Below are 14027 nucleotides of genomic sequence, written 5' to 3' on the forward strand. Positions count from 1 at the left end.
GAGTGGGTGTGGAGGGAGCAGGGTAGTTTAGAGTGGGTGTAGAGGGAGCAGGGTAGTTTAGAGTGGGTGTGGAGGGAGCAGGGTAGATTAGAGTGGGTGTAGAGGTAGCAGGGTAGTTTAGAGTGGGTGTGGAGGGAGCAGGGTAGTTTAGAGTGGGTGTGGAGGGAGCAGGGTAGTTTAGAGTGGGTGTAGAGGGAGCAGGGTAGTTTAGAGTGGGTGTGGAGGGAGCAGGGTAGTTTAGAGTGGGTGTGGAGGGAGCAGGGTAGTTTAGAGTGGGTGTAGAGGGAGCAGGGTAGTTTAGAGTGGGTGTGGAGGGAGCAGGGTAGTTTAGAGTGGGTGTAGAGGGAGCAGGGTAGTTTAGAGTGGGTGTGGAGGGAGCAGGGTAGTTTAGAGTGGGTGTAGAGGTAGCAGGGTAGTTTAGAGTGGGTGTGGAGGGAGCAGGGTAGTTTAGTGCCGGTATAGAGGGATCAGGGTAGTTTAGAGTGGGAGCAGGGTAGTTTAGTGTGGGTGTAGAGGGAGCAGGGTAATTTAGAGTGGGTGTGGAGGGAGCAGGGTAGTTTAGAGTGGGTGTAGAGGTAGCAGGGTAGCCTAGAGTGGGTGTAGAGGGTGCAGGGTAGTTTAGAGTGGGTGTAGAGGGAGCAGGGTAGTTTAGAGTGGGTGTAGAGGTAGCAGGGTAGTTTAGTGCTGGTATAGAGGGATCAGGGTAGTTTAGAGTGGGTGTGGAGGGAGCAGGGTAGTTTAGAGTGGGTGTAGAGGTAGCAGGGTAGTTTAGAGTGGGTGTAGAATGAGCACGGTAGTTTAGAGTGGGTGTAGAGGTAGCAGGGTAGTTTAGAGTGGGTGTGGAGGGAGCAGGGTAGTTTAGAGTGGGTGTGGAGGGAGCAGGGTAGTTTAGAGTGGGTGTGGAGGGAGCAGGGTAATTTAGAGTGGGTGTGGAGGGAGCAGGGTAGTTTAGAGTGGGTGTAGAAGTAGCAGGGTAGATTAGAGTGGGTGTGGAGGGAGCAGGGTAGTTTAGAGTGGGTGTAGAGGGAGCAGGGTAGTTTAGAGTGGGTGTGGAGGGAGCAGGGTAGATTAGAGTGGGTGTAGAGGTAGCAGGGTAGTTTAGAGTGGGTGTGGAGGGAGCAGGGTAGTTTAGAGTGGGTGTGGAGGGAGCAGGGTAGTTTAGAGTGGGTGTAGAGGGAGCAGGGTAGTTTAGAGTGGGTGTGGAGGGAGCAGGGTAGTTTAGAGTGGGTGTGGAGGGAGCAGGGTAGTTTAGAGTGGGTGTAGAGGGAGCAGGGTAGTTTAGAGTGGGTGTGGAGGGAGCAGGGTAGTTTAGAGTGGGTGTAGAGGGAGCAGGGTAGTTTAGAGTGGGTGTGGAGGGAGCAGGGTAGTTTAGAGTGGGTGTAGAGGTAGCAGGGTAGTTTAGAGTGGGTGTGGAGGGAGCAGGGTAGTTTAGAGTGGGTGTAGAAGGAGCAGGGTAGTTTAGAGTAACTGCAGAGGGAGCAGGGTAGTTTAGTGCCAGTGTAAATGGAGCATAGTGGTTAGGGTGAGGATTTACAGCGCTGACGTTTGAGGTTTGATCTGCTCTGCTGTCTCTCAGGAGTTCGTACGTACCGCCTGTGACTGACTGGCTGTTCTCCAGGGGCTCTGGTTGCCTCCCAGATTCCAAGCGTGTACAGGTTCGGAAGTTGCGGGCAGACTTTGTTGGTGGCAAAAGCACAGCAGTACTTTTGGGCTGCCCCCAGCACATCCTTAGACTCTGTTAGTCATTGATGCAAGTGATGTATTTCAGTCTATGTTTCGATGTACAAGTGACGGTTAAAGTTTATCTTTATCATCTCTATGACTGTTTTATATAGAAAGTTGTCAAATGTTTTTAGACAGTGTTCCCTTGAAGCACCCTGGGCTGTTTTACGATGCTATACAGTTGCATCTTATTGGCTCTGTTGTACGAATAGTAATTATGTCCTTCTGCCAAAGAGATTTGAATCTAGAATGTATTAAACCTGGCCCATCCTGATAAAGCACGGCTCATTTGAATTATAGCTTTGCCTATTGAGTGGTTCTGCATTTTCAGCTTGCAGCTTGCAAACCAATAATACAAAAGACCAATTTATAACAGGAACATTTCATGGTCATTTTGTAGAGCATGTACTACATATGCCTGATAAGTAAGATGTGGAAATGAGCAAAATGCTTGGTGTTTTCTGCTTTCCTTACGTCTGATCTAATTGTGGGATGTGATTGGCTGCAAAACGCAAGTTGCCATTTTAAAGTTTTAGTCTGCCAGGCAAGATTTCACTTTCTCAAGTTTTGAGAGGCTCTGTAGATCCCTGGGGATTCTGTGAATCTCAGCACAAATCAAATTCATATAATCTGCCACAAATGGAAACCATCTGGCAAACATTAATGATTATAATGGTACTAGCAGACTGTGGAATTTAACACTCAACCAAAGACTTTTATCTGTGAGGTCATTTATCTTACAAGGGGTGATTGATAAGTTCGTGGCCTAAGATAGAAGGAGTCAATTTTAGAAAAGCTAGCACATTTAATTTTCCTACATTTACACACTTAGTCCAGCAGTCGTGGAGCATACAGATCCCTTCTTTGTAGAAGTCGGTGTTTTGGACCTCCAGAAGTGGTCCACAGCAGTGATTGATAAGTTTGTGGCCTAAAGTAAAGGGAGATGAGGAGAAACTTCAAACTTTTCTGCATTTTCACTCAAAGAGTTAAACTACACGTGTATGTAACGAGAGCTGTATAACTCATCTCATTCTATCTTAAGCCACAAACTTATCTATCACGCCTGCTGTGGACCACCTGGAGGTCCAAGACGCTCTCGTTACATGCATGTTCAGTTCAACTCTTTGAGTGATAATGCAGAAAGTTTGAAGTTAATAACTCATCTCCTTCTACCTTCGGCCACAAACTTATCAATCACCCCTGCTGTGGGCCACTTCTACAAAGAAGGGATCCGTATGCTCGACGACCGCTGGACTAAGTGTGTACATGTAGGAGGGGACTATGTTGAAAAATAAATACGCTAGGTTTTCTAAAATTGACGCCTTCTACCTTAGGCCATGAACTTATCAATCACCCCTCGTATTGTGAATGTGATGGGGCGAGTCTTGAGCAGTTATTTCCGCTTCCAGGTGAGGGTGGAATTAGGAGCCACTATCAAATGAAACAGGATATTCAGAAGAAACCTCTTTACTCAACAGTTTTTTAGGATGTTGAACTGGCTAGCGTATAATTATTTTGCATACATTCTGCTTATACTTTGCCGTGTGTAACTCTCTTGAGAAAGGTAGTAGACTTGTGCCTATGATGTGGAAACAAATTGATGATCGGGTTTGGTTGACTGACCTGCTTTTACCCTGTAACAACTACATTTGCCTGTATTTCAAAGGCCATTGCTGTAAAGTGGATCACGGAGAGACCTGGTGGTGAGGAAGTGTATAGGAGTGACGTTGCAACAACAACCTTGCACTCCACATCGATAAGACCAAAGAACCAACTGTGGACTTCAGGAAGGTGGAGTTGAGGAACACACACCGGTCCTCACTGAGGGATCAGCAGTGGAAAAGGTGGGCAGTTTCAAGTTCCTGGGGGTCAACATCGCTGAAGATCTATCCTGGGCGCAACATATTGATACAATTGTGCAGAAGGTACGCCAGCGGCTATATTTCATTAGAAGTTTGAGGAGATTTGGTATGTTACCAAAGACTGGCAGATTTCTACAGCCGAACCGTGGAGAGCATTCTGACTTGTTGCATCACTGTCTGGTACGGGGAGGGGTGGGGGGTGGGGACATTGCACAGGATCGGAAAAAGCTGCAGAGGCTTGTAAACTCAACCAGCTCCATCATGGGCACCAGCCTCCCCAGTGTCAAGGACACCTTCAAAAGGAGCTGCCTCAGAAAACCAGCGTCCATCATTAAGGACCCCCAACAGCCGGGACATGGCCTCTCCTCATTGTAACCATAAGAGAAGAGGTAAGGAGCCTGAAGACACATAATCAGCATGTTAGCATCAGTTTCTTCCTCTCTGCCATCAGATTTCTGAACAGGCAGTGAACCCATGAACACTGTCTCACTATTTCTACTCTCTTTTTGTGCTACTTGTTTATTTAAAAAGTATATATATTATTGTAGTTTATAGTATATTCAATGTACTGCACTGTACTGCTAGTGCAAAACAACAAATCTCATGACGTTCTGATTCTGTGCTGGTGATTTCTGTATCATGGTGCCACAGCTATCGTCTGTCCACGTACAACTCCTGATTCTGCTGCTGTTATTTTATACCGGTGACAGGGGGCTACTCCTTCACAACGTGCGCAGTCATGTAATGGCATGAACTGGTTGAGGTTATCTGCTACCACGTTTGACCAAGGTTACTGCAGTAAAGGACAGGCTACATAATATCACAGCTGAAGGGGGCCACTACTCTGCAAGAGAAAACCCCACAGACAGGGTGTTTTTTTCTTCAGATCAGACACTCTGCTGGAAGAACTCGGCAGGTCAAACAGCTTCTGCGGGAGGAAGTGAATGTTTGACATTTCAGTCAAAACTGTGCACCAGGGCTGAACAAGGGGAAGGACACTAAGGCGATTGGTGGACAGAGGAGGGGTGCAAGACGGAGGCAGGTAGGGAAGGTGAGAAGGGGTGAAGTACCAGGTGAAAGGGGAGGGTGGGTGGGAAGATGGGAGACAAGCAGGAAAACAAAGTGCTACCAGTGCTAGATTCTGAGAAATAACAGAAGCATGAACGAGTTCAAAGTGGCATTGCTGCTCTGTATAAAGGATTAGTTAACTTGATACACTGAGTGTATGAACTTTGTTTTTAATGGTCCTGGAAGTTGAGTCTAGCAGGGGAATATCTACCTCATGTAGTCAGGCCAACGGAGTAGTCACCTTACTGGGGCCTGTCCTCTGCGGCCGAGCACTGAGCTTTGGGAGAGATGCACGTGGAGCTGTGAGAGAGAAGTGGGACAGCTGCCTGGCCACTCAACCCTAGCAACCATAGGGTGACAGGTGTTTCCGCCAGATTACCTTCAAACCCTGTATAAACTCACTTCTCCACTCTCAGTCCTGGTGCGGGGTTTTGACGCAAAACGTTGACAGTTCTCTCCCTCCCACAGATGCTGCTTGATCCATGCGGGTTCTTCCAGCAGATTGTGTGTTGCTCCAGATTCCAGCATGTGCAGTCTCCTGTGTCTCTGTCTTATCCTTAATTTAGTGTTTAAACTGGACCTTTTGATTGCTAAAGCAAGGATGAGCACAGATTGTTGGGAACAGGTAAAGATTGACACGTTGGCTCTGAGGCTTGCTCATGTCCTTAACCCAGGAGTCAACGTACTGATCTGACAGACCGTGCTCTGATCATTTACTTTGTTTTATTGTGACTTTGTTGATTGGAAGTGCAAGTCAAGACACAAAGCTAAAAATGGTAGAAAGAAACTAAGCTAGAAGGCAATTCACAATGAAACTCGAGGTAAAGAGGAAGTGTTATTAAATTTACACACCAGTAACCGAGATAGTGGCTCATTTTGACTTGAAAGTCTGGTAAGCCATATACTGTATGAAGTTGAAAATGATCATGTTGCTTCTGCCTAAGTCTGTAAATCAATTCAATATCAAATCATAAAGAAGGCCTGTGAATTTGACAGGTAACATTTTTAGATTGACTTCACATTGCCCTCTATGTGGCTGGAACAATGGCTGGGAATCTGCTCACTGCACACGTGCCACCTCTACTTTGCCAGGAAGAGAAAAGTGGAGGTGAAATATGTTGTGTCTTGAACAGAATACTACTACGTCGACTCAGGCCTAGGTGGCCGGCGTCGGGCACGACGACGGACTCGCCACTTCTCCCTCTCCCATATCAGTGTGTTCAGTTCATCTACATTAGCCGCACCGCTGTCTTCTAGGAGCTTGTTGACCATAGTCTTGGGAGGGCAACCGGGGTTCATCCTCCCATGCTTGGGCTCCCATATGATGACTAGGCTGGCAGGTAGCTCGGGGTGGCTTAGAGAGTGCCCCGCTAGTTGCAGTCTCCTTGCCTCGATTTTAGTGGTGAGCATTGGTAGGTTGTTATAGAGCTCGACGTTCGTCATCTGCTGTTGCCAACACACGTCAAGAGCCATCCAGAGCATTCGTGTATAGCAACCATCTAGAGACTTTCGCATAGTCTTGGTGAGTGTCCATGTCTCGCATCCGTACATGAGAATGGACTCTATGACTGCTAATGAAAATCCTCTTTTTAAGCCCTCTGGTCAGGTTCGACTTCCAGATTTCCTTCATGTTGTTCATAGCCCTCCACTCCAGCGCCTTCTGTATCTTTATGTCCTTCTCCGAACTCATCATTCTTGACCCGAGGTACTTGTAGTCAAACACTTTCTTAATGGTATCATTCTTTATGGTCTTGACAGTACCTTCCTCGTAGTTAAACGTCATGTACTCTGTCTTTTTAGCGTTTAGGTGAAGTCCAACTTTATTGCACTCAATTTCCACTTTTGTCAGTAGCTGCTGTGCTTCCTCCATCTGGTCAGAGAGCAGGACTATGTCATCTGCAAAATTGAGATCTGTGAGTGTAACTGGTCTGACTCTTTTGGTTCATCCTGGTCTTATGGTAAAACCGAGCTTGTCATGATCTATGTCAAGCTAGTCAATGAGATCAGTAGACGGAAGAAGTCCCCATCAGGTCAAATAAGTGGTAAAACAGCAGAGGACTGTGCCCAGACATGGTTTACCCACTTTAAGAACCTGCTGGGAAGCCCTCCAACGATCATGGAAGAAGAAGAGGACATACCCACGATACTAACGCAAGTTGACATCGATGACGGCCCCATTCACCATTGAGGCACTGAAGAAGGCCAAATATGCACTCAAACAGGGTAGGAGCGCTGGATCAGGTGGGACACCACCAGATGTCCTGAAGAACTGCGACCTGGACGACATCTTGCTGGACGTATGTAATACGGCACTGATTAAAGACGACAAACTAGAACAGTGGTGACTCTCAAACATTATCCCAGTCCCCAAGTCTGGATCCCTCACGAAGACAGATAACTATCGCGGTATCAGTTTGACCTGCATCTTAGCAAAGCTATACAATCGGATGATCTTGAACAGGATTCACACCACCATTGACCCTAAGCTAAGATTCAATCAGAATGGTTTTCGGCAGAAACACACAACAGTAATGCAAATACTTGCTCTCCGTAGGATCATCGAGGAAGTCAAGAAGAACAACCTACCAGCTGTGCTTACTTACATCGATTTTTGCAAAGCTTTTGACTCCATTCACCAAGGTAAAATGCTGAAGATCTTAAAAGCTTACGGAGTGCCAGGCTGTTTAATGAGAGCAATAGAGTCCAGCTATACCAAAACCATGGCGAAAGTTGTATCACCAGACAGAGAAACAGCAGTGTTCAAGCATCCTAGCTGGTCTGCTGCAAGGAGACACTCTGGCAACCTACATACTTTATAATCGTCCTTGATTACGCTCTGCGACAAGCTACCAAAGATCATCCTGAACAGAAGGGCACAAAAAGAAGTAAATAATCTGATCAACTCTGTGGCTGCTCCTCAGAAGAGTATAAAAACCCTCTGGGACATTGAGATATAGATTGCAATCAATTCACTGAGGATTCCAGTAATACTCTGAGCCTCTGCAGCAACAGATAGTGCCCAGGGGCCATTGCTTTCAATGGTTTGATGTTAGATATTCTCTCAGTCCATTATCACCAGTCATTCCTGTTTTTGTACAAGACCCAATCCTTTTCTTCCCTCATGGAATTACAACATGGAGACAGGCCCTTCTTTCCAACCATTCCATACATACTGACCAATATTTCCCATCCAAGCCAGCTCCATTTGTCTGCTTTGGCTCATATCCCCTTGAGCCTTTACTATTCTTCGAACTTGTGTTCAATCAGCTCTCTCTCTTTCCTCCATCACTCTCTTGCACACATTTCCTTCTCCCCTCCTGCAATGTAACGTAGTTCCCTTTCTCTACTCCTCCAAACCCTTTTCTCTCTCCTGCTCCCTCTCCCCATCTCACTTCCCCCTCACTCTCCATCTCCCCTTTCTACTCTCCCTCCTCCCCCCTCTTCTCTCATGTCTTTCCTTCCCCCCGGCTTTTCCCTCCCTCTCCTCTCTCACTTCTGCATCTCTCCCTCCCTGTCTCCAAAAGTAGCTATACCCAGGAACCACTGATCCCTCTAAGCTGCCTGGGTGTGCAGCCGCACAGTAACTGAAATACTCCCGCACACATAGCCTTTGTTGCCATGCAGCTGGGATTTTCTTTTATGTGATGTTCTATTAAAGTGCACACATTTTCCAGGCTGTGAAAAAATATTCCTGCTCAGAGGAATTGGTTGGTCTGCACAGCTGTAAAATAAATTACAGGGAACGTTGCCAGAGACCTTTACTCACTAACCAAATAATAAAATTAAGCACAGTTAACTTATAAGAGCTGAAATGAAAAAGCACTTTGCTGACTCAGACACTGAGCTCATTTAGTTACATGAATAGGGCATATACAGTGAGAGTTTAACTTACTCTGTATTTTTGTTGTACGCATTATCAAAGCCATAGTCTTACCAGTCAATACTTTGTTGGTTCCAGTGTTAAAACATAGACACCCTCTAGTTTCTGGCTGTGTAGCTGCAGACACAGTAATTAGTAAAAAAATAGTCTATTCATTTGTTATGAGCAGAAGATACTGTTCATGCTGTAATTGGCGCAGAGAGTGGATATTTAATGAAGGCTATCTTTATCAGTGATTCCACAGGCTTGTCATTAAACGTGGCTAATCTGGCTAATTTACCTTTGAGATTTTCCCATTCTCCATGGTAACTGTGATATGTGATGGGCTCAGAGCTCTTGGGGTTTCATTTCTCTGGCTAACATTTGTTTCAGCCCTTACACACATCTTCTGTCTGGAGCAAAAGTAATATTTGTGGAGCTGCTCTGCATTTCCACATTGGCTTTTCCTTTTGATGTACAATATTCTCATATTACCTTTTCTCCCATGGTAATCTAAAGAAAATACTGTAATTTTTGGTTAATCATTGTTTATCATACCAGCAATGCAATGTAACTGCTCACATTGAGTGACATTGAGATTGGAGCTAATTTTTATTTCATAACTAGGGGACTCAATGGGAAGTCTGTGTTAGTAATGTGTTTAACGTTGTTTTAAGAAGACAGCCAAAATTGCCTGAGTGTATTGTATCTTTAATAAAACTGGACAACACATTTTTTCGAAAGTGTTGCTTCCTCAGAAATCTTGGTTTATGACAGAATGCTTGAAGCTGAACACAAATGTAATTTCAGATTAATTGTATCGTGCAGGAATTAACTTCTATTAAATATAATGTGGTTAATTGTGTAATAGTGCTATACTAAGCTAAAAATGTTTTGTTGATGATTTTCATTTGTACTCAGTGTCTGAGGCTTCTTGCTTAAGTGCCCAACAATAATCACTGATGGATTTCAGTTGCCCCAAAGCTGTTTCTCCATGTCCCGTGAAACCTTTCACCATGCTTGTCACTAACAGTGCCAAAATTTACAGGGAAGAAGTCTAAATGGGAATGCAGAAAATGAATCTTCAGTGATATATTGCACTTCATGGATTTGTCAACCGGCTGCTCTGTAGTTACCAGGAAAATTTTCAACAACATCCTTGATTGCTTTCCATGCAATTTTCTCCGGTCCCACCAGAAATTCTTTGAATTGCCTGTCATTGATGACCTGTTTGATTTATAGACCAACAAAAATGCCTTCCTTAGTCTTGGCATCAGTTATTCTGACTTAAATTATCAATTGAAGTAACAAATAAGGCAATTTCAAAAAGAATAGTGCATGATAGAGAAATTTCATGGTAACTTTCATGATCAGCAGTCCAAAATCCATGATGAGCATACCCAAAAGTATTCAGGAAGCAAAATCTTTGTTGTCCAGTGTAATGCCTTCATGTTAGAAAATGGATTAACTTTATGTTATAATATCCTCCCAACATCTGGTTAATCTCTTCAGTATAGCCCAGCTATAATTTCTATCTTTTTGTCATTCTTCTGCCTGCATGAAAGGGCATAATTATAATTCATGACTTTAAAGTTTATTTCCTTCCAGTGCATCCATAAGCATAGAATTGTTTTAATTCACACTCCCTGACTATCTGAGTGCATGGCAACTGCACCTTTTGTTAATTACTTCTCATAAGTTGCTCAGCCTGTAACTGTTTGAAGATATTCCTTGATAGATTAGTTTTTTTCACTACAATGACATTGACTCCCTGGAGGACTTGTCTTGGATTTACAAATCTCTTTTTAGATTAAAAAAAAAATTGTGCACTGTACTTCACATGAAAGAAAATGTGGAGCCAAAATACCCAGAATGTACTTCACTTGATATGTGAAATTTCACTTAAATATTTTGCAGGGATGCACCACTGTAAATTGAAGAATAGCCATACTTCACAACCACTGTTGATTTAGTTGATATGTATGATCACGTTTTATATTTCCAAGAAGTATTTGTGAAACATGATTCATGGATTTGTTTACGTGCTTGGTGCTGTCAAGTTCATACATTGGGTGTGTTATCCAATGAATACGTTCTGTGTACAAAGCTCCAGAACCACTCACGTGGCCTCTTTTAACCTTCAGTTGTTAAGGGGCTGTACACTGCGCCCAGTACCTCAGTGCCCAGCTGTGACAGGACCTTAGATGGCAGTCCTTTCCTTCTGTGGAACTGTTCCTCACTTTGAAAAGAGTTACATTCCTGCAAAACTTTTAGTTTCATCAGCCCTGGTGATGAGGAGTATTGGTGAAATCTGTTTGTAGCTATTTTGATGCAACATGTTCCATTGTGAGGAGAGTGATGCAGTCGAGAAGCAGGATTCAGTGTAGCTGCCCAGTAGGGTGTATTGTTCAGAAGCCACATGAGCGTATGTAGAGTGATAACTTTGTGAAAGAATGTTTACTGATGATGCTTATTGATAACCTCTTGCTCAGCTGCTGTGGGGCAAACCAGCATCACCAAAGTTACAGTGAGTTTGAGTTCAGTAAAAGCTGCTTCACCTGTAGGACTTAAGTGGGCCCTTGCGTTCGGCACTCAGCAACTTCAAACTTTCCTTGGAATCTTGATTTTAAGTTACACTGTCAGAGATTTTGGCTGACCTTAAGATCAGGTAGAACAGAATATTCCATTTTGGAGAGTATCCAGTACTGGGCACTGTCAGAGTAGTGAGAAATTCCCGAATGCATTTGATGTGGAAGGTGTACTTTCGTTTCCCCCAGGACAGATGTAAATCAGGGTGAAAAATGCAATGCAGCCTATCAGGCAAATTAGAAGGATATTTTGCAGATTTAAAAAGGAATTCTACTTCTAATTTCTGTCTATTTTAAACCTGTTGAATTATTCCCAGTGTGTTTAGTCACTAAAAAGATGATTGCTTTTATTCTTCTTGCAGAAACCTTGTTCCTTCAAACCTCGTAGCTGCTGCTTTCCAATCGGTGAGTACAGCTCCACTCTATTGTTAAATGTCTGACAAATTTAATTAAGAATGATACCAGTATTGGGGGAGAACTTCCTTTCTGTAAGTTAAACAGGCCGGGTAATGGGAGATGAGGAGCATGCAACCAGCAGATAGCCAGATTGACAAAGTGTGACTTGTGGCATCCCAGAAGAATATACTTTATGACAGGAAGTATCTAAATTGATAGGAGAGGAAGCCGCTTAACCAAGTTAGCTGATGATAGCTAGCAATGGAAGCTGTGTAGATTCAAACATGAGTTTATAAAACAGCAAAAAAACATTGCAGGTCTGAAAATGGACTTGAAAAATCAAGAAGGAGAAAATACATTGAGTGCAGACTAGGAAGAAATAGAACAACGGACAAGAATTTCATCAAGTATGTAAAGAGGAAAAGAGATGTCAAAGTGAAGACAAGCTTCCTGGAGAATGTAGTTATGGGATCAAGGAAGAGATGGAGGAGTTAGGTACAGCTTTTGCAACAATCTTTATTGCGGAAGATACAAAGAAGTTTTCATTAATATGAAAAATGTAGAAATAAAGATCATCATAATCAGAAGGGAATTAGTATTGAGTAAAGTAATTCAGCTAAAGGCTAATGTCCCTAGGACTTGACAGTCTGCATCTTAGGATCCTAAAAGGTGGATGCAGAGGTTGTGATCTTCCAGAAGATTATAGATTCTGGAGAATTGAAAGAGATTGATAAACTACTAATTTGATATTTTTAGTCAAAAGAGTGGAAGGCAAAAATGGGTAACTACAGCCTAATTAGCCCCATGTCATTGGGAGAATCAAGCAGTTATAGTAGATGGAGTCAGTACAGGTTCATCGTGTTTTCCTCCTTTCTTTCTTGGCCACTTCCTGACATTACTAAAATAAATTTGACTCAAGTTCAAATAGTGTCTTCATTTAATTTTCCATTTTTTATTTGTTAATTTGACTGAATAAAGTATTTGCACTGCTCACGTAGCAAAGATTGGGGACTTGTTTTTAGGTTGGAGATGATTTGCCAAATGTGGGGTGTGTGAGGAGTGAAGTAGTGAATCTGAGGAGGACTGGCTGAAGATGATCTTCTATTATCTCCTCTAGCAATGCATATTAGGCACCTACCACTCTGAATGTAAAACAAAAACTCACTCTGCAAATTTTCTTTAAACTCCCATACCTTAAACCTATACCCTCAGGAGGCTGTGGACTTTACTCTGCACGCCCCACTCTACGTCAATGCTCCAAAGGATTCTGTCATTTACTGTATACTCGTGTATTTAATTTCCCAAGACGCTGATGATAGACTAAACTTCATCTGCCATTTCTTTGCCCTAATTCCAACTGTTCGACTTTCTGCTATAGTTTTTAACAATCTTCCCTGCACAGCTCAATCAAACTGTTTCATTTCCACAACAAACTTAATGGTCACATCACCTGCATTTTCACAGAAAAGTAGATAATTAGGAATGGACAAATTGCAAGGAAGATGATCCAGACATCATGTTTTAATTCCAACTTGTTGGTATTATATTAAACTTTTTTTTAAAAATCCTGTATGTTGCAATATATCATAGATAAACAAAAGGGCCCTTCCTTACTCTGGATTTCTTTCCTTGCACCTTGCTTGAGTGCAGGTGCAGAATAAGAAAATAAAGAAAAAGATGTATAATAGCCTGCAAAAAGAAACTGTTTGCAGGTTTCATTGTCCTATGCAATTTATTTTCCATGTATTGCACGTACAGCACAAGCACATGTCTTTTAGTCAAAGTAGTCAGTTTATACTCTATACAAGTCTCTACCCACACTATTTACCTCATCTCAGCACCCGTCCTTGGAAATTAATAACTTGACTATAGTGAGCACAAAAACTCCCCAAAACATTTCTGAAAGAGTGAATGAGCCTATTTTTGGTGTCATCTGAAGAGGTTGGATCCTATAGATTCCTGATGATTGGCATTCTTTGTCTACATTGAACCGAAACATCTCTTAATTCAAATGTTGTTTTTCAGTACGCTACAGATTACAAATGGGTGTCGACCGCTGCTCCCGTTACAAATGTAACACCCGGAAATACCACACACATAAAGGTAAGAAGAAGCAACTAACTAAATAGTACTCTCACATTAGTAGTAAGATACTTTATTCCAGAATTTTTTTCCACTCTGTGTGCCACGATCCATTCAGGTAGTGAGCAGTGGTACAAGAAAATTTACCATGATTTATAATTTGGCAATATTTTCTCATCTAAATCTGTGGTAAGTAAAGCAATAGTTGTCTGGGCTTTGTATTTCCTTTGATTTTATGTTTCAGAATATCCTTGAATTTAATGTCCTTCCTCCAGTAGTTGTCTGGTTGTGTGCTATTCTTTAACCAAATGAGATAACTTCACTCAACTTCACTTGCCCCTTCATTAAAATGTTCCCACAACCAATGGACTCACTTCCAAGGACTCTTTGTCTCATGTTCTTGATATTTCTTCTTTTTGCATTCGTACAGCTTGTTGTCTTCGCACTCTG

The 14027-nt window shown here is 42.9% G+C and overlaps 1 protein-coding gene across 1 annotated transcript in view; it reads left to right on the forward strand.

The window, feature by feature from the left end:
* slc1a4 (solute carrier family 1 member 4) overlaps window positions 1–14027 on the forward strand; it is a 152453-nt gene that overhangs the window by 103171 nt on the left and 35255 nt on the right. The window contains exons 7-8 of the mRNA XM_063056105.1: window positions 11462–11504; window positions 13521–13598. Of these exons, the coding sequence (XP_062912175.1) occupies window positions 11462–11504; window positions 13521–13598 (121 nt within the window). The remainder of the gene's footprint in view (window positions 1–11461; window positions 11505–13520; window positions 13599–14027) is intronic.

This window comes from Mobula hypostoma, chromosome 8, assembly GCF_963921235.1.
Source record: "Mobula hypostoma chromosome 8, sMobHyp1.1, whole genome shotgun sequence".
Taxonomy (NCBI): Eukaryota; Metazoa; Chordata; class Chondrichthyes; order Myliobatiformes; family Myliobatidae; genus Mobula; species Mobula hypostoma.